Source organism: Dufourea novaeangliae, unplaced genomic scaffold, assembly GCF_001272555.1.
Source record: "Dufourea novaeangliae isolate 0120121106 unplaced genomic scaffold, ASM127255v1 scaffold28, whole genome shotgun sequence".
In the NCBI taxonomy this organism is placed as follows: Eukaryota; Metazoa; Arthropoda; class Insecta; order Hymenoptera; family Halictidae; genus Dufourea; species Dufourea novaeangliae.
In genome coordinates this window covers 711,042-733,261 of record NW_015373917.1, presented here as the reverse complement: position 1 = coordinate 733,261, position 22,220 = coordinate 711,042, and the positions used below count along the sequence as shown (strand labels likewise).

Below are 22,220 nucleotides of genomic sequence, written 5' to 3'. Positions count from 1 at the left end.
CAACTTAATGTCACGTAGAATTGTCGATATTCGAATAGTTGACAGTTAACAGTAAATTTATGTAAGTAAGCTTAATGTAATCTAATTTTAGTATAATGATTTATATTAGTATACTTAATATAATTTTATTATCTATTGCGCCAGGTAAAAGTTACTTATTGGGTTTATTAAATTCTTTCTTTTTATTCGTTTAACTATTTTACGAAAACAATATGGTATCGAAGCAAGAATTGCGGATACTCTTTCCACATGAATTTAAGTTAGCTGAAGGAAATTACGAAGTCTGGCTAGATTCACTACGTTCAACAGATAATCATCTTTTCCGGCATTTAGAGCTTATTCTACGAAATTATTTTCTAACCATATGGTGGTAATTGCCTTATTTGAAACATTTAGCACTTATGTTAGTTATCAGCATTTCGATGTATCTGTGCAATTAATCAGAATTGTAACGGTATAGAGATGAATGGAAATCATTTCTTTGCTACCCATGGAATTATAAAGGTGAGAGAAGCTGTTGTAATGAAATGTACAGAACCAGAATAGTTGTACCGCAAAAATATCATTCACCATGGCAACTTTTAACCATGTGTGACATAGTATATTAAAAGAAATCGGATAAAATTGATCTTCTTCGATTACAACTTATTATCTCGTTTACAACGTGTTTCACGCGCTGAGATGTTTAACGATCTTATGAAAAAACATCTAAGAATATTTTTATAAAAAAGAAAGCAGCTTTAAAGTGATCATATAAAGGTCTTTACCGAGGAAAATGCGAAAAACTGTTTAAATTAAATAGTAAATAATTACGATTACCATTCTTCATAGAACTTGATAATAATGAATGTTCAAATATTGATATTATTCCAACAATTTACATAAATTTATGACACGATCCAATAGAAAAAGAAACAACAATTATAAGTCGAGGTTCAATTTGATCTAACTGAGATCGTTAATGAAGCATTATATCGATCATACGGAGATATTGATCGGGCTTAAGTCATGGCTGTAGACATTGAATGAGGCTCGTTAATCTTGAATGAATATTCTTTCTTCGAGTATTTACTCTTCGCGACGCTATGACGTTTAGCTAAGCAAAGATTGAAACGACGATCGAGGAATTTGGCACCTTGCGTAATCGTCGGGTGAAAATTCGACGACTTCATCGCGGATTATCTTCGGCGGGCTACGAAACGCGGTGTCGTAGTTACTACTATTTACAATTCGTCGAGCATATACGATAACGTACTCTACACTAGTTCTCATTCACGGAACATCTCATTCATATTCATCGGCGTCGATCTACCAGCGACGACAGGTAATCGCTTTCAAAGCGATTTATGAATTTGAAACGGACCGTACCGATTAGTCGCATTCTTTCGGTGCTTTCTAAACGTCGTGATGCCATGTGGTTTTATTAAGAGGCCTTCTCTTTTGGTAGACTATACATCTTATTATTATGGTTTAATACTTCCTTCACAATACATTCCCAAAAATTCGTTCATTTTTAGCTGTTTACACCAGGCTCCCCCTTTAAGTCAATCCAACTGTCAACGCCGCGAACGAGGATCGATGGAAAATGGCCCCCGTTAATCGTCGCGATACGTTAAAAGTTTGTCGACGGCGAACTTGAAAAAATCCGCACAGACGTGCCTCTCACAACTCACTTTCTTTCCTTGTGGTAATTGATAGCCCGCGCCATGAGAGTCGTTACCATCGGCCGCAACGCCTTTCCCTTACCGTCGAAGTAGTACGTCGCTATGGTTTGCAGCTCCTTCTGCGTTGTGTTCCTAATGAGTACCTGAAACAATGGCAATCGTAACCTTGACTTCGAGCGGTGAAACGGAATTCTCATTGTTGCGACGAAAACGACGACACGCTTGGCCACCGTCTTCCGCCGAAAATATTAGCCGATTTCGGTTCGCAATTATGGTGTAATCGGTCGAACGAATCTTACGCGTTCGCTTTTATCAAACGAGGATTGTTTTACGTTTAGTTTTGTATTGTTAGTGTAATGAGAATTCTGTCGTGTATGTGGTGTTGAAAAGGTTTAATAAAGTGACTTATGTAATTATAAAAAATACAGTTAAAATTCAAGAGCACGTTCGTTCGAAGTACCGTTCAGCTAAGCTACGTACGCACGGATTAGTACAGCCGATATATATATATATATTATTTTAATTCAATGCAGGCGTTACATATATTATTCTAAACCAATTTACCACACGTTCGCAGCACGCGCATAGACAATGGATGTCCATAAGACGATGATGATTCGGATACGTGACAAGTGCGCGCGCGCTGTCGCCGATTGCAAGCATGATAGAGGAAGGAGAAGAACCGTTTTGAATTCCAGCCGCGACCTGGGCTGAAAGTCCGTCCTGGAATTTGGCCAAAGTCGAAAGGAACGTTCGTTAGCTGCTCGGTTCGCAAGCTTACGTCAGAGAACGCTTTCCGTACCATTGTCTCCGGCCACGTGATCGGAAGCTACCAGCCCAATGCACTTGGGACGACTTAATTGAGTGTATTGCTAACTGTAAACCTGCAAACGCTGCCTCACCGAAAGTAATTAGAAAATCAGCTGCTTAATGGGGAAAGCGGCACTCAAGGAAAAATCGTAGTTCGATCGAAACAACACTGTTTTGATTCATACATTTATGACGAGTATATAAATATTCGATACTGTATAAGTATTCTCTTTCTTTATAAATGCAAGAGGAATAAATATGATTAAATCTACGGTCCCTGTTCTTTAATAAATATTGTACAAAAAGGAAAACAAAATTCTGAAACCACAGAATGAGTCACGAGTTTTCCGGTTCTTAAGAAAGGTGCGTGGATTCTCTACTTCCAACGCATCAAAAGAATGTAATATTTCGATCCGCTCTACTTTCCTTCGGCTAGTAAAAATAAAAATTAAAAAAGTGGTAGATGAATCTCGCCAGCGAAGGAAACCTACCTTATAATCTCAATTCACGTCATAAATAGCAAATCTCAATGAAAAGAAAATACAGATCGTGTGTAGTATTTATCGACAATTTTCTTTTCATCTCTCAACGAGATCGTGGAATAGTGAAAAAAAAATTGTAATTGCCACCGCAAATACACACTTAAGAGTATAGATAACTTGCAATTAGTCAATCAATATCGATATTTTACAGATGCTTAACAATCCCTTGTCTACACGAGATGCTGAAAATGTTTGCCATTACATTTTTCAGGGAAATAAATAACCGGGTACAATTTTTTCAATGTACCACCGTTTATCACGACACAGCGACTGCAATAGGGTTACCCTAATTTTATCCTACATGTTCCTCTAATTGTTTCCAGCAGGATATTAATATTCATATTAGTTCAGAATGTATTACTCGATTCTTAAATATGGTGGAGTCTTCATAGGAATAATAGCATTAATTGTACCAGATGAAACTGGAGGAATGGGGTAACAAAGGACCAAGGTATATAGGGATTAGGTGAAGGTACTATGGCTTTGAAAGGATAAGAGTACCATGGCTTTGGTAGGATAAAGATACCATAGCTTTGGCAGGATAAAGGTATCATGGCTTTGGAAGGATAAATGTACCATGGCTTTTGGAGGGTAAACGTAACATGCCTATCTGACATTCTAGGAATAAATACTAGATTTGACAACAAATCGAGGATTGCCTAAACGATCACGATGCTCCGATGATCAATAAGTGAACGATCTCGATCTAATTAACCGAGGCGTCGCGCAGATGATCGTGTCAAGCGGCCTGGGTGACACGTAATTCCATGACGATCGGGTGGTTATCGCGTTCCATGGTGCAACGAGAAAAAGTGCTTTCTAAACGCGTTTGCACGCGCGTACGCAAACACAATTGCAGGTGTTCGCGACCGTGAGTAAAAGTTCTATTCTCGACCATATATGCAGACCGTGAAGTCGCCGGCTGCTTTCGCTAGCACGCGAAAACACCTTAAGCAGATGCGCCCCTTGTCGTGAAAACGACATCCCTCTCGCGATGAATATTTATAATTACGCCGTCGCAGACGATCGTCCTTCCGTCGTCGAGTGGAAAGGAGAGAAAGAAGAAAGAAAGAAAAGAAGAATACGAACAAAGTGAAGGAATTCTGGCGACCAAGTGTCTCGCGGCGTCGCGTAATAACGAAAGCCGCCCGATGACGCAAACCGAGGACGATTTCGTTCGCGGCGCGTTGACGCGCGGGAACGCCTCGCGACACGCGTATTTCTCTTCCGGATACACTGGTCCACCTCTTCCTGTTGAGACAATCTGACGGATCGCCGCTATGGATAGTAAAACATTTCGCCAGTAATAGTAATCATAATATGTCTTCATGAAATTTGAATGAATTACGAAAAGAGTAACAGTAATCCTACCGAAGCAATGCATTGCATGGGATAAATGCAAAGAGCAAGGTTCAGCAAAGTATATAATCGCTGTTATTACGTCTGCTTCTGACCGAAGATTCAATAAAATTTTCAGCTGAATCATATGATCGACCGCAACAGTACTTTCTAATAAATAACGCAAGTAATAACCGCTTTGTAGCAATCATTTACGAGCACACAGCACAAAGAGGATCCCACAACTGAATTTCTTTGAGTACGAAAAGTGGATGAAAGAATCAAGGAAGGTTAATAAAATTTGTAACTATGAAACTGGAATATTAATATATTCTGTTAATATATCTGTGTACGATTTAGGTTTAGAACGTGTGGAAGTAGTTTGCCTTCATTATCAAATAACAATCCAAGTAAACGTAAAAAAGTGAATGTCTAACGTTAATTACCTCTTATCTGTGCAGTATTGCTTGGACAGTGACTTGCGTCGTTTGTGTTGTCATTGTGTGTTCTTGATACATTCATGTATATTGATCTTAATTGATTTACTTTTTCCCACAATTGTAGCAAAAACAGAAGTCGGTCGATCGGGTACTGTATCGGGTACCGAAACCAGGTCTTTCGCAGTCGCAAAGATGGTTACCTTGATCTACTGCTTACATTATTTTACTTCGAATTCACTGAATCCGTTAGTTAGTAACATCTATTTTTCTTCAATTGCGGTTCTTGTAGTAAAAATGTAACATGAAAATTGGAATTTGTATAGACATCTGCTATCTAGTAGTAATATAATGTTGGGCATAAAAATTGGAACACAAATTAATAAGGATTAAGCAGTTATTCGTACCTATGGGGACCTCATTCAATATTAAGAATTTAATTAACAATTTAGCAAACAGCAGGATTGCTTTCATTGATTAAAACAACACCTTGTAAAAATCACTGTTTCTGTCATTGAGGAATGCGAATGTAACTCTGAATGAGAATATCTCCAATGCTTATGACAGTCATATATCTCTGCAATGTATGCCGCCAATGCAAATACTTGCTCAAGGCAATAAAATGACTCATGTTTCTGATTTGTAATAGGTAATAGGCAGATTTCCAAGACCACCGTAAAAAAAAAATCCCAACATGAGAATTCCAACGAAAAAGCTTCGTGTGAGCATTTGAATACACTTGCGTACTGAAAGTATTCGAATACTTATCGAACCATGAAACAAATTTAAGAGTAGCAATCAATTAACAGTGATCGACAATCGATTAAAAAGAAAAACATTGAGAATTATACGATAGTATTTCTAAATACCAAGGGAACATTAGGTAATCTTTATACGGTAATAGTTACGGCCCATTGCCTTTTTCACGTCGATATCATTCCTTTACCGTCATGATTTTACCAAGTATGTTTCTCAACAGTTCCTGGTGCGGACGGATAAAGACCGCGCTGTAATACTACTACTCACGAGACTCAGCTTCCTTATTTTTCCGCGTAACTGAACTGGTCCTTACGCGGAAAAACGCGCTGATGGAACATGTCGCGTTAATTCGATAGAAGTTCAGTTGAGCCTCCGATCTCCGAAGTAACATGGGGACATAAGTTTCTCAAAACGACGTTTTCCATGTTGACGACTACGATTAATCGAAAACCACTAAACGGACCCGTTCCAAATTTTTGGATCTTATTTTAAATATAAAAATTTACTCTTTAATCGAAAGGTTTCATTTTTCAATACTTTGTTATTATTTCATGGTTGAAAAATAAGCGTTTTTTTTTTTTTTTTATGAAAATCAGTCACTTAACTTTCATCGTCCGTAATTTTCCCATAAGTAATTACATGGAGTTCAAGATCGAACAGAAAAAACTATACATTCTAGATAGGAAGACTACATATTATATTTCTAACAGGAGAATACATTTGTTACTAGGAGACACTCTGTTCGGATAATAGAACGTTCGGATAGTAAAACTTTCCAATATTAGGGAGTTCAGGTAATGGTTGGTGATCGGATACGGGAGGTTCTACTGTAGTAAACGTTCCGTTGCTGAAATTCTATGTAGTTGCGTGTCTTAAGAACATTATCTCATCGTGAACAAATATGCGAAGGCAACTGACCTGTCGTATATTGTCGTAGACGTCTTTGAGGTCATCTTCCAGAAGTCGGTAAGGGTCGACTTGGTAATCGTGCAACGAGCCTGGTAACTGCGTCTGCATGGAACTCATCATCCTTGTCCTGTAGTCTCGTGTGCTCGTTCTACTCTGCAAGGAAAAAGACAGATTCATCATTAATAGAGGCAGAAACGATATGGGAAGAAAATTATTAGAAGGCACGACTGGAAATAGATTTATAGCTTTGTAGACTCTGAAGTTGATTCGTTCAATTTGTTGCGACAAGAAATAACGTCTGTCACTCTCGTGTTCTATTTACTTGTATTAAAATCATTATTTAACGGAAAAACCTTCGCAATGGATACGTTATTTTAACGATTTTTAGTAAAGTCCAAAATTAACACGTTCAATTCCTTGTGATAAGGGTAAAGGTTGCTAAGTTTAATTTACTTATTTACATTAAATGTAACGGTCTAAGTACATATACTAATCCTATTACGGTCTTCGGGTCTATTTCGACCCAATCACGTTTTCATTTCTTAATTTACGAAATATGTAACGAAAATTGTTACTGATCTGCGTGCTTCCATTTCTTCGTCATTATTTCGAATGAATAGCTGGACTAAGGATTGTAGCAGAGTTAATTGAAAGTCATCTCTCATCCATTTATGCAAATGCATCAGAAAAAAATGTGAACAAAGTCACCCCCTCACGCATGCATCTTCATCACACCGATTATCTAGTTCAATGACGAACAATCTTCTTTTTTGCAGTGAACCAAAATTAAAAAACCAATTCGAACTACAGTAAATCCTCGATGAGTGTTCGAAGGCTCGTCAGCACTAACAAGGAAAGATCCCCAGTGGCAACGCTGACTTTCCAATGATGTTTAGCACAGTGATAGATAAGGCCATCAGTTTATAAAATATTTAATGTTCAGTGCCGAGGACCCTTCGAGGACTCATCGTGGATTTACTGTAGTATGGTTACGTATGCTGAAACGGGGTGTTCTTTCTGATTCGGTTAAATTCCAAATTAAAAACTCTAACATATTAATTCGAAAAATGATCAATTGTAAATGTATTAAACTGTACCTTTCACTCAATTTCTTTCCCTTCAGTTAACAAAAGTGGATCACAAGAGCACCTTCGTTGGGAGGCCGCGGTGTTGCTCGTCTCCGATCTATTCCATTCTTTCCAGGAAAACGTTCGAATCTGCCAGTCGATTTCGTATCGATAAGGCGGGCGTTTCGCACGGAATACGTAACAAGCCGTTTCAGAAAGTGGCGAGCACGGTTATTTACAAAATCCATCATACACCGACAGAGACTGTTTGTGTTTCGTGGGCACGTAATATGGCCTGGCCAGTGTCCGTCCACTGCGTCTTTTCCAAGTTGTGTCGGCGCATCGTACGCTGCCAAGACGGCATTCTTTTCCAACCGGTGGTACACACCGACGCCTACTTTCGTCATCGAGACTCGATTCGGATTCCCGGCGATTTCTTAGCATTCACCGCGGCGAGACACGCTCACTCCGCGCTGCGAGTCACGGTGGTGTGGCCAAGTCGTGTGCGCGCGCGCGCGCAAGTAAGCGAGCGAGCAAGCGAGATCAGAGGATTGGGGCATGTCAGGATGCAGTAAATGGCACTAACGGCCGTTTCACAAGTTCGCCGACTCTTTGCCGGCGGATTAATTGAGGTCACGGCAGGCAAATAATACTGTGTCTTGCCTGGGGACGCGTTAGACGAGCAGCGCGCGTAACTTCGCGCCGCTACACGGAGGAGACTGATAAGTTAATACGAAAGTATTACATATCTATGGGAATATATGGGTATCACGTTCTTCCAATGGGACCTTGATCGATTCTAAAATCTTCGGGGTCCTTGGATTCGTGTAACGTTCGCTGAGACGTTCTATTAGGTTATAATTGGGGGAAGATGCCTAAGGTTTTCATTTGTTTCGTTGCCTTGGAATAAGAGGAGCAGTAGAACCGCACACGATAGTTATCCTCTTTATTATTTTGGGCTTTGTATTTAACCTAATGACCGGGGAAGACAAGTTATACTGTCATTTCTATGTGTTTGCGACGTCCAATAATTGTTCCACGGTTCAAATATAACTTTTAATCATTTTTTGCTTTACTGTTAAATCATCTGGTATCCAATGGTGCATTTCTTTTACAGTTTAATCGTTTTAAGACGAAGTAGGTTACTTGAGAAATGTAGAATGTTTCTTGATCCCACCTTAGAATGTAACTACGGACCTTTCTTGCTACTAGAAATCGTAGAATGTCCAAGAAATTTTATAATATTCTCACGCTTGACTCAGTATCGGTGTTTCCTCATAAATATGGAAAAATATGCGAGAAGAAAAAAAAGAGGAGCAGTTATTTGCTTACCGATTAGTGATCTTGAAGCTCCCAATACAATTCCAATAATTCTTCTTAATGAGAAGTTTACTACCTCGACTCGTAAATAAAAAATTAAATAAATTTCTATACAATTCCAGTCCCTATAAATGAGGCTGGCCTTGAGTAACGGAGTAATATGCAAGAGGTAAAAGTGGGGTAGTGAACTTGCCAGTTGCTACTAAACTAGTTATCGAAGAACGTAATAAGCGGGGTACCGCGTCGTGGAAATCACATGACACGCATGGACACACATCGAACACGGTCATTGCTCAATGTTGCATGTCCTCCTATAAACATACTGACCGTTTCATTTAAGGCTGACCTCACACGCCGCGCGTAACACGCGCGACAACCGGAAACCAGAGATTTCCCCCCCCCCCCCTAGATCTAGTTTTCCATACGGTGCACAGTGTGACGAGTATATTTAGACAGGAAGATGAAAAAAAAACAATCAATTTTTCGTTAAACTAGTTTTCGGACTATGTTAAGTATATTTACAAAATGTATTGTAAAATGAAAACGAGTAAACCTTTCTTCCAAAGGAAAGCAATTTTACGAGTCTTTCCGGGGCAAATACTTGGAAGTTCTTCTGCTTATAAAATAGCCCATATTTTAGTAAGGTATTCGTGTAATTAAGGTAAAAGTGGACCGCCCTCAGGGGTGGTGACACGATTATGAAATCCTTCTGGGACGAGGCGTCACGTGCGTAACGGTTCACTCACACAACTCACCGAAGCTACATGGTAATGAACCCCTTCTCCAACCCCCGCCCTTTCTCTCTGCTGGTCAAACTTTCTTAAATCGTTTCAATAAAACTGTCATTTCCAAATCACTTTCAATGTAAATGGGAAACTTTCATGCAAATCAGGGCCATTTTAGCCATATTCGTCTTCCAAAGCGAGGAATTTCAGATAAATCACGGATGATATTCACAACACGAAATGTCGAATCAATTTGTGTATTCCACACAAGTACTACGTACGTCAAAACATGGACTTCTTCAGTCACGGTACGACAGGAAAGAGTTCCAACTAAAGTCTTTTAATCTTCATTGAAATTCTTATTCGGAGAACATGTATATGTTCTAACGAGTAGTTCACTATGTTTTAACATATTTTCTTTCTTCCTTTTCTCTTTCTGTTTTCTTGTTGTATATATATTTTCTTTATGGTGTAATAAAGATCTTATAATTGATACAATTATTAAACAGAGGGATTTAATAATCTATGCTATCTCAATTACACTCATGAATATTTTCTTCATTAAATATTAATTTCATTTAAAATGTATTATTACCACAAGAAAATAGAGACTTATTGATTATTCGTGTAATATTTTCCTAACCTTCTCAATTTGTATGTTCTTATTGCATTTGCAGAGTCAACCACCAATACGTTGCGGTGGTGTTGTCGCAATTTAAGAATAATATCGAGCCTTACCGGTGTTAATTGTATACCGAACGGACATGATTAAAACTCGTTAATATTCATTGCTGTTTCGGGGAAGGTACGAGACGCTAATTACAATTAGATGCTTCGGGAACGTAATACTTTTAAAGAAACAAAAATCGGGGTAGGGGAGAGTTTTGTTATCGATGACTAGAAGATAACGATCTTTTTTCTGTAACTATAAATTGCATGGAAAAAATTCTAGGTCAACGCTCTTTTCACACCAACGTGGTTATTATCAACTCTTTGGAGTAAATCTACATTATGACTTGCTGACTATTATTTCTTTCAAAATGTCTCTCAAATGCAGACAAGCTAAAAAAAAAAGTCAATTTACTGATCAAATACTTACGTCACTTGCATTCTTTCAAAATCGATTCTCTAAAAAAACCCATATAAAAAATTACATTTTACATTCCCCACCGATTTTAGAACACACGAAGAATCATCTGCTTACGATAGGTATACCTTGAAGGTGACAATTAGCATTTACATAAATAGCACTAAATGCTAAATGATGTATCTTTTACCAAGTTCGTAAACAAAGTATAGTGAACTAGTTTCAGTTTCCTCTATGTATAGATAGTTGTGAAACTTAAAAAAAATATCTTTTAATGATCTCTTTTTAAAACGGACAAGAACTTTTTACGTCGATGATCTAAAGAAATGTATACAATGTATGGCGTAAGATTGCATGCCTCATAGAAGTGCTTCTGTTGCAAGAACCTCCTCAAGTCGCACCTGCGTTCGCTGTTTCAAAGTTACCGTCAGAAGCACGAAATAAAACAAATACAAATCCCTCGAACGCCCTAGCGAATTTAATGAATTTTCATTGACTGCGTTTAGGTACACGTCGATCGCTGTTGTAATGTAATTAAGTTAAATAAATACATCATTTTTTAACTGATATTTGTAAAATTCGTTAAACATTTGTTAACGAATACGTAAGATATTATGTTACGCAAACATAAATGTTCACAATATGACTGAGAAAATAAAGAAAATTTGTGAAACGATGGTTTTTATTAGTCTACCCCTAAGTTCTTCTCACCCAAAGTTATTGTGACATAATAAGAAAAATGATCTGCTGAGAGCAGAAGTAAACTACTATATCACATACATCTCTATTGCTAAAATTATACTCATCTGCTGACAAATTATCGATCATCCGTCGTCACGATCAAATTTCAAAATTCTACTTTCCATCGTAAATAAATGAACGTAACCGCAATCGACACGATCCCCTCAGCAACACTCGCTCGATCGGATTGTCCACGTAGACCGGATTATATAATCGTGATCCCGCGCTACGCGTTTTCTGCGGCCACGTATGATTAAAGAGAAAAATGTAACCCGGCGGCGGGGCGAGGCGGAGCGACACGGGATCTTCTTAAATCGACTAAAGTATATAGCCGGCCTTCTCTCTGTAAAAGGAGAAAGTGAGGTTACATGGCGATACGCGATTCGACGCCGCAAGGTGGATTGTGGCAACCCGATGTTGATCGACAATGGTGTAAACTTGGCCAGGAATAGTTGTCACAACTATTTAAGGAACCAGTAGACCCAATATATACAGAATGTACCAGAATAAATGGAAAATATTTTAGGGGTAGCTTCAGCACATCAAAGTAATTAAAAAAGTTCAAATAAATATACACAGTAACGGACAAAATAGTTACCACTTTTCTGATTCTTTATATTTCTATGATTTCTTAACATCAACTTAATATACTGGGTTTTATGCAGATTTTAATTCTGTATCAGAATATACAGTAAAAACGTACTAATGTTTTAAGTTGATGTTAAAAATTAATAAAAATTATTGGAATTGAAAAAGTGGTAAATTTTTTGTTTGCTACTCTACCTACGTCCTAGTTGACATTGGTTTCGAGTTATAGCGAATTTTGTATCGCAATAATTATTTCGTTAGATGAACGTAGGATCACTAAAAAAAAAAGGACCTTAATAAAAAAATTACAAAATAATAAATAATAACTTAATAAATTTAAGACTTAAATCTGATGGATTTTTGCTTCTGTGGTTATTTAAAACCCATTTTGTTGCAGAACGATCTGACAGTGTTGACACCCTCCGTGAAAGAATTGAAGTTCATTGGTAAGACGTCCTTAGGCTTGTATTCAGATACGAGATCATTTTGAACCTTTTTAGAAGGTGTATTTTTATGGCACGATTCTAGGCACTCTTCATTACGTCTATGTAAAATTATGTGAAAACTCGAAGAACACGCATTGCAATCGGTATATGTATTCACCGCGGGAAGAGAGAGGCCTGGAGTTAATAAATATTCTCCGGTTGATCAAAGTAAACGCACCAGTAGAAATTAATTTTCACCGCAATTACAGCAATACCATCTCTAAATGGTTGTCACGTATGTATGGTTGTATACGCATTTGCGATTTTTTCCCTTGTAGACGTGAAAGATTTTCATTGCGACACTTTCTTTGGCCAATTAAACGGAACGTCTGTTGGAAATAGTGATTCATAAGAAACCGTGATTAAGTGAATGTACACAGAAAATTGCACTATTTGTATAAAGGACTGATCGATAACATTCATTAAAACAGGTGTAGCATCCAAGGAAACGTCCAACGAGGACAATAATAGTAAAGGCAATTGAATAAAAATATTGAAAAAAAAATTATTTTTTTCTACGAACATTCCAAATCCATGAAACAGTGGTTCCTTGAATACGACGACCTTCGCTTATGAATCATTATTACTGCGTCACCATAGTGTAGAGTTTAAAAAAAAATTTCGCAATTATCACGTGGAAACTACAATACGCATCTTTGTGGCCTTCAAATGTGAAGTCTGTGTTATTGAACCGGTTGACAGACCTTGTGTACAAAGTACACGGGAAAGCACATTGCATTCCATTGGCTCATTACTACAAGAATGTTCGTCGTTGAACTGATTTTTTTGTATATTCTTAAAGGTACAATGTCCGTTAATAATCTTTGTTAAAATGAATAACACAAGTACCTTTCAAATAGACTTTAACTAGGTTTAACACACCGAAACACGTAAGACATATAAAATTACAAGTATTCACAATAATTTAACCCAAAGCTTCAAAAAGAATATTACCGTGGTGTCAATTGTTATTGTTTCTGCCGAGAATAAATTGGAGCTAAATGTCTTCAGTGGCATTAGCGTGAATAGCGTGAATGTCCCATGTACGGATCCAGCGTTCTGCGTGCATATGTATGTCCAATTGGCTATGCCAACCACGTTCCCGCATCTCAAGATGATTGCAAGTTCAATCTTAACGATGAAGAGACGACATTCGTCAGCGTCTACTCAATGGTCTTCGATACCAACGGTTCTACACGAAGGACACTTTCACCCTGTCATTTAGGATCAGCGAACGCGCGTCTCTCGAGATCGAAAAGATGTGCATAATTCGAAGAAGGCACAGAATTGGCTTGTTATGTAATTAGAAGACGATGTTACGACTCTTTACGGTCGGTGTCGTGGATTAAATAACGTTTAACGTCTGACGGGAAGTTCTTTCAATTATCGTTATTAACAGGCTCTAGGCTTACTTGAGCACCTAGTAAACATTCTTGGTATAATTTCGCTTGTGTCAGTATGAACTTCGGTATAAACGGAAAATTGTTAACCATTTTTTTATACTATTTTTTGGCTTTCATAACATTTTACATAATATTTTCATCGGTGTTTTATCAGACACGATAAAGAAGAGTTGGCGAGTATCATGGTATTTAAAAGATTTAATGAACTGGCAACTGGAAATCACAAATAGACACGTTTACACATTGGAACCAAAGAAAGAATGATACTGTCAATTTTCGATTCGACAAATGTGGGTCTACGTGAACTGATTCCGCCTTTCGAAGACACGATGCGAAACGCTCCAGAAGGGACAATCCGCGCAACAAGGGAAACTCATTTTTACCGAGCTGCGAAGAGCAAGCAGCGTTCGACACTTGAACCGTGTCGTTGCCAAATCTTTAGAATACAAGCAGTCGCGCCTGTTTACCTAGCAGAAAAACTTTCACTCCTCCGGCAAAGACTGTCGCCGTCGAAGCACGAATAAATCTTCCCGAGCAAAGACGTTAAAAATTCCATTTTTTGGATTTATAATTACTAAGGGGCGTAGTCTCACTAAAAATTCAAAGAACCGTTGTTTTCCTGGCAAATTGAGATGTAAATGAATATGTTCAGCCACGTGGAGTTGTAGGATATACAATGAATAGTAAAAGTATTCGAGCGACAGGCTTTCAGAACTATAGTGATCAAATGAATTTTTTATACTGTTTCACTGTTATTTTTAAACGTGTCTGTATTAAATCCATATCTGCTAATATATATTTATAATGAATAGTATACGTAATATATAGTAACGTAGTATGAAAAAAGCAATACAACTAACAAATCATAAAGAAAATAACAGTCTTATGTTCCTTTTTATTTTTTATATTGTTACTGGAATGGACGAATGTTTTTGGTACTATCGAGTATTTCTCATTTCGAAAAATCGAGAAAGTGATGTAACGAGCACATCGTAAAACGCAAATATGGGTTTGTAAATATTATAAATCATGATTGCAGAATGGAATGGGATAACTGGTGATACGCGTGAAGTCTGCGGGATGTCTATAAAAATCCTTATGATCGCGCATCGATGTCGAATGAGATTAGTCGACTAGATGTTCGCGTTTCATTGACTCTTGCCTTTTACTTTTCTTTGCTGGTAAGGTTGATTAAACTCGCATCGAATGTAATATCAACTCGAATGAGAAGCTACTAAATAAAAGGATGAGTAAGAAGTGAATGAAATATCTATGAATAGAAATACGAATAAAAACAGCTGTTCTGTTCTATTATTTTCAGTAAATTCATAATAACTCCTAAACTCATTTTATTATATTTTCAAAGATATTTACAATCTACAAATACTGTCAATGTACAATGTTTTTACCTAAAAAAAATCATCCTCTTCACAGAATACAAGAAAAACGCTTTAGAAAAAAGTTACTATTAGTTTAATTAAATAGAGTACAGTATTTAAAAATATCTCACACGATTATATTTGTAACATAATTTTTCTAAAACTTCTTTCTTCTTTAATGTAAAAGGAAATATACTTTCAGGTGAAAATATTGTACACTATCTCACATATGTCACATACGTCGCATACATACATGTCAAACTACGTGTGCTCTCACGAAACAAAAATGATGAGCACGCATGTTTCACGACGTTCAGCCGAATTTCCTCACGGACAGCAGATACAATTGCACCGATGAACGCGGCTAACGCGTACTCCGGGTACGATATCGGATGCCAGGAGGACACACGGGAGTGGGAAAATACACTTTCTCCGAGGATTCTGGTCGACCCACATTTTGGAATCACTCGCCATATTCATGGATGCTGATGACCGGCGATAAACGTTCCAGCTGTTCCCTTAGCGAAATAAATCCGACCAAGAGAATCAAGGCCGCTCTCACGAGAGTATTTCTGCACGTACGCCGAAGTTTACTGATCACCACCAGATAAACAGGAATTAAGTACATGAAGCATAGATGGATTTCATAAAACTCCGCGTAAACTATTATTATGCCGTGGACTATACGTATTCATGGTTCATGAAAATATATAGAACAGAACGAAACTAGTAATTCAAGAGAAATAGTTTCTATCTTGTTTTTAAGTTAATATATTCTTCAATTGTTAATATCCTTTTTTGTTTTACGTTGGCGTTTATAATATAGTACATAAAAAGGAACATTTTTCTGATCTTTCATAATTTAATCGTTATTACACTCGTAAAATTATCATCATAATTTATTATTATTATTATTATATCAAATTTATTTACTATTACTATAGCAAAACAGCGAAAAAAAGGAGTGCTGGAAGTGAAAGTATGAGAGTGTTAAATTAATTAAGTCTGTTCTGTAAAACCGAGTCCATTTTTAGGCAACAATGCCGACATAAATAAATAAGTATATATTTATTTCATAATTTTGAAATAATTTTGGAATGAAAGGGTCAAGCGTGCGTCATTATCATCGCACCGTTGATAGATCGAGAATCACTGGGAAGACCGTTGACCAGCGTCGTTACACCGGAAAACGTCGTAGAATTGCTCGAATAATCAAGGTCAGCGCGCATTCCTCGACAACTTTCCACAAACGTTTTACCGTGGGCAACAATCGTCGTCCTCCACTTTTCCTTCTCCGAACAGCCGGACCAATAAGTGGCACGGGGCGTCTGCGATGAATGGGAGGCGAACAAAGCAGACACAGGCACATTACTACTAGATCGTGCCATTAAATTTCTTTTTGTCCAGCTCGAACGATCGCTGGATATTCAAAAACCGTCGCCGCTTTCACGTTTTACGAACTGGCCACCACGACGTGTTGTCCCCCGCGGAATGCTGGGAATGCGATTGAGAAAATTTTTCGAATTAATCGACGGTAAATTCCCATATGAACATCGAGAAGTCGTTTAACGAGATTGTTTAACGGACTTTAATGGGGTTTTTCGATTAGCAGTCTTTTATTGAAGGCCATCTGCAATTTTTCCTTTCTGCCTTTAAGTACCTACACATTTGTCGTTGTGGGTTTTCTGACAAGGACAACGGGTTCGTGAGAAATCAAGAAGTTAATGAGTAAAGGGGAGTTTACTAAATAGGGTGAGACACGTTCTAGAAATATTAAGAGTAATTAAGGTGGTTATAATATTTTAATCTTTTTTAATGAAATAACGATTTTTATTAACGTTGGTTCTCAATATGTATACAATTTACTCATAGGGAAAATGAAAAATCAACCTAAATACAAATATGTGCAGGGCAAAGAATTAAAATATATTAATTAACAATAGCAATTTGTCAACAAGAATCATTTTCATTTATGAAGCTCGAAATTAGTTCTCGGTCTGTTCTATCATCGCGAAGCCAGAACGTCGAATTTTCGTCCAGCGATCGTACTTGTAACATGAGTTTCGACACGCCGGGCACCGCTGGAAGGAAAGTGAAATTCCAACGTGAATTAAAGGGGTCACACAGGTGTTCCATTCACCGAAAGGGCCCATCCGTCGACATCCTTGACCCGAATAATCGTTCTGACTAGAACAGGAAGGTCTTTGACCAGACGGTAGATAAAAGGTACCGATTTTGGTGACTAATTATGCAGAAACGGGGATCAACCGATTCTCGTAGAGGGGGGGGGGGAGCAGGTGAACAAGTTCAAAGAAAGTTTCTTGCATTCTCGAGAGGGGGAGAAAGATAGATGACTGTGAAGACCCGGGGGGAATGCAAAGAGTCTCTTCAAGAAACTCGCTGTTCCTTCGAGCACGATCACTTGCGAGCATTCGTTGCAAGAAAATACTGCGAAAATCTTCGGAAATTGATCAGTATGCGATACTTTAATCTGATGACGTATTTTGACTGTATTAACGGAAACATTTCAGAAGATAAATAAAATTTTTCAAATGTAATAATTCAATTTTCAATAAATTTTTCTTTGGTAAACGAAAATATTGGTAACAGAAAATTTAATTTGACCTTTCATAACAGCACAGTGAGAACTATTTATCAATGCTTCGAAATGATCTATCGTTATGTGAACAGTGTACATTTACGAGAATATGTAATAATTCTATGAGGATAGACTGTGAGAAAATGACGGAAGATATTTACTGTGTTCATAAACGTTTGGTTTAAGAGTTGTAAATCATGTTTATAAATTTTCAAGGAAAATTAAGTGTCCGGGGTGGAGCAGTTTACACGTTGAATCCCTGCTTGTGCTGAAGTAATATAATAGCGTTAAAGATTTTACGATGACAAGAATGAATGAAGAATAATCGATCATTGATATGTGTGCAGATACTATTATTTACTATTCATTCACCAATTAGTCTCGCTATATAAATCGGAAATAGTCGGTCGATCGTTTTATAACAACCTTGTGTTGACCAATGGCAATTAAAACGTGATATATTGTTCCGCCAGAACAGTGCTATAAACACTTCCGTTACCCCTCTTCGCAATATACCAGGTTGTGTGGAGCACACATACAGGGTGTCCGCGGGAACAGTGTACAGTCGCTTTCGATCATCGCTACAGATTCTTTGCACCGAAATCCAAAGAATCTCCAATTCAACCAATTGATTCTTTGCAACGAAATCCAAAGATCTTCCAATTCTCACAAATGTACGGGTCACGACTGACCCATCTCCGACAGAAACTGGTTAAACAAAACTCGACTTTTCCCATGAAGATTCATAATGGGTGCGACTAATCATGGGAACCCGTAAACCAAAGACAAGAAGTTTCTAAACGGGTATCTGTAAAGCGAACAAAGGACACCAGTAGTGCCGGTAGACCGGCGCATGTCTGAACTTTATCAGATTCTACTACTTCCGCGGTGTTTCGCGCACACTTACGATCGTGTAGTGTAGATAGATACGTCACGGGGGGGGGGAAGTGGCGTACGTGCCGAAAGAGCATACAACACGGCCATGAAATATTCGTCGACCTTGGCCTATCAAAAATCCCCTTTCACAAAGAAGTCCAAGGAAGCTCCTGATAGGAACTAACTTCACGGCTCCGCTTTAAAGGGGGGATAACAGGTTTCATAGAGACATTTGATTTCAGAGTCTACATTCCACGTGTGCAAATTCAAAATATGAGAATTCGGAAGATTCATTCGAGCTTACAGGTAAATTCACGATTAACTTAATTTATTGGTCGTGTTTCAGCGTGGAACAACGTTTCCTGCTATTTTTAGAGAATGTCTAACGGACTCATTAAAATCTACATACATATGTGTCATTAATAGAAGTACTTATCGACATTTCGTCAGTAATTGCTTCACAAAATAGTACATAAATCAACGGACTCATAGCAAAAACGACCCCCCCCCCCCGGATCGTCGAATTTTCGCCTTGAAACAGCTGGATAAATCTTACTTATCGCTTTTCAAGGCGAAAATTCAACGATTCTGCATAAAGTTCCCTTATCAGTCTCACAACTATCAAACAGAACACGTTCGTCCATTCCACATATTTCACACAATAGTGAACTGCAGACAAAGGACAAAGAATACGGTAAGCTTGTCAGGCATAAATCTCTGACTACCCAGTATTGCTTCGAACATCTCTATGTCTCCTTCACCATTAACATCCACAAATATCTGTCTCCGTGAACGGAAATCTCGTTTCAATTTCAACAGGGATTCCCTGAATCGTGCGTGATCAGGTCTCCGCTCGCGCCAGCACAAAGGAGGTACCGTCGGAATATCAAGAAGTCCCGCGCGTAGTCGCGGGGGAAGAACATCACGAAAACACGTCGAAACACGGGGATAGCGTCGTGGGCACGTGTACAATGCTGGAAATTAAACGAGCTAATAGCGGGACGGGAATGAAACCGAAAGGAGCCAGCCTCGACGTCCTTTGAGTTAACGACTCCCGGACTTACATACCCACCCCGACCCTCTCTCCCGACGACACGCTCACGCTCGACCCCACACAACCCCCTTCCGACAGGAATGTATTTCTGGATATACGGGCATGAAGTGACAAGACAGGACGTGGCAGAGAACTCCTTGGACCTTGGAAGTCGAGACACTGTTCCGACTACGAATGAGCGGTTCGCGAATAATCCGATATGCGCGATGCGACGTCTCCTTCAACGCCTCCAGGATAACACCGACACGCAGACCACTTCGCGGATTTGCATTTCAATAAACGCGGAAGAGACTCTTCGGGGGGGGGGGAAGACCAAACTGGACGATATCGAGGGGTGTCGGGGTCTGTTTGGAATTTTACGGGCGGACCATCAAAATGCCTCGGATTGGCCGACTCTTACGAGGAATCCTATTTTTCAGGTGTGTCTTGAAAACTATAGTAGATATACAAAAATTGTTAAAATGTAAAATTTATTTCTCGACGGCTTCATATACATAGAGACTAAAATACTGCGACACGTGCTCTGAACGACTATGGTCTCTTTGGATGAGTGCATAAATACTAGCTTTTAATTTTTTTGTAAACGAGAGAAAACATAATTCATGGAATCTGGTTCCCCGGCACGTGTGCAACAGGTAGATGACTTCTCGAATATGAAATGTCCAGACAACAAGGAAACGAAGGTTACCAAAAAAAAAAAGATCGAGGAGCATTGATCCTATGCAATCTTACGTCGAAGTGAACAGATTTTTGTTTAATACATGAATATTTATCCTATACTAAATCTTGTACTAAAATATTAAAACGTATAAACTAAGGGAATTAAGTTTTTGTAATGTCAAAATAACACTAACTATGTAGGAGTGGGAAAGCTTGAAATAGATTATTGTTTATGATACTCTAATGGCCACCATTAGATGCAGTTAAGTAGGTGTTATTAGACAGTTAAGAAGGTGTGACACTATAGTGTGCCGATTGAATGTATCGCGAACATCGTAACTGTATAAAGTTTAAGGAATTCGATTAATAGTCCACTATTAACGACCCTTTGCAATCTCAACACGATCCTGCCATTATCATCCCGTTATGTCCGAGGAATATTAGGAGGCATGATGAGTGCCGAATTTCAGCCTACGTTTCGATTGCGTACGCCTCGAATGAATGGCTGACGACTATCGTGAAGAAATTGCCTAGGAACTCCAAAGATCGCCTAGTTAGACTTTATCGGTGCTAAAATTATTCGCATAATCTCGGCTGACGAATTTTTCCTCGAAAGGGAGAGAGAGAAAATGAAAGAAAAGAATTCGGTCATTTAATTGATTTCTTCATCTGTAACACAATGCACTGATATTAACGTTCAATGTTTTCTTGATGTAATCCAATCATCGCCACAACACTCACTTAGTGTTCATCTGAGCGGATTGTAAATACTTTATTACCTAATATTAAAAAACAAGTAGTTTTTTTTATTAATTAAGTCACTGAATTGTTCAGACAACGTAAATCTACATCGCATGAATGCGCGCATATATTCTTGTCTCCCGTGCCATCAGCCCCGCAGCTGAAAGGCGCAAAATTCACTGTTACTGTGCGCAAGCGGAGACTTCAACGACCGCACAAGCGCGACCTCCGATCAAAAAATTCACCTGACATTTAATAAAACGCGATATAACCAGAAATTTATTTTCTACGACAACTAAACTATAAATATTTATGTAAATGCACATTTTAACACAATTCATCATAGTTACTATGTAATTTTGTTTTCATATTCCTTTAAATTCGTTCGTAAGCTATCATTTCATTCTATTCCATACAATCGAATTATAATTTTTATTAGTTCAACGCTAAATTAACATCCCTGTGGTAGTGCTTCTGGTTCCTAAAAAAGATTTCTGCAGGATAAATCATGGTAGGTAAATATTTATTTACCAAAGAAATCTTTTGTGGCACCCGATTTTTCTACAAAATGATTTTGCAAGAACCCCCGTATCGATACCCGACACCTAGTCGACTTCATAAATAAAAAGAAAAGATGACGCTTCGGGTTACACGTTACACGTACGGAAAATAGTAATAGCAAGGGAGCAGTGGGGAACGCGACTGCATCGAACGCATTAATGCAAAAAAAAAAGAAAAGGATCCGTATGTGTCGCGTCCGTCCGCGTGGATTTCTCTTTCGAATCCGCCTGGAGTTGTAAATTCCAGGCTCGACCGTCGTGGTACGCGTCCGGTTGCGAACTGTTGCCCGCCAAATTAATATTAGGCAACTGTTTCAATTTCTTTAGTGAGAAAAACGAATAATTGCTCGACCGTTGGAGCTGGCGAATCGTGATGCGAATGTTGTCGAATGATTGTTCGATTGCGAGTTAATGCGAATGAATTGAGTCCGTGTGACTCTAGTCGTAACGAGTATGTTTTGCGAACGAGTGTTTGC

General features: G+C 38.3%; 1 protein-coding gene across 1 annotated transcript in view; it reads right to left on the bottom strand.

The window, feature by feature from the left end:
• The window catches only part of LOC107194259 (decaprenyl-diphosphate synthase subunit 1), a 39,742-nt gene that overhangs the window by 8,914 nt on the left and 8,608 nt on the right, over nucleotides 1–22,220 (bottom strand). The window contains exons 2-3 of the mRNA XM_015583852.1: nucleotides 6,469–6,612; nucleotides 1,674–1,807 (exon numbers count right to left, since the gene is read on the bottom strand). Of these exons, the coding sequence (XP_015439338.1) occupies nucleotides 1,674–1,807; nucleotides 6,469–6,612 (278 nt within the window). The remainder of the gene's footprint in view (nucleotides 1–1,673; nucleotides 1,808–6,468; nucleotides 6,613–22,220) is intronic.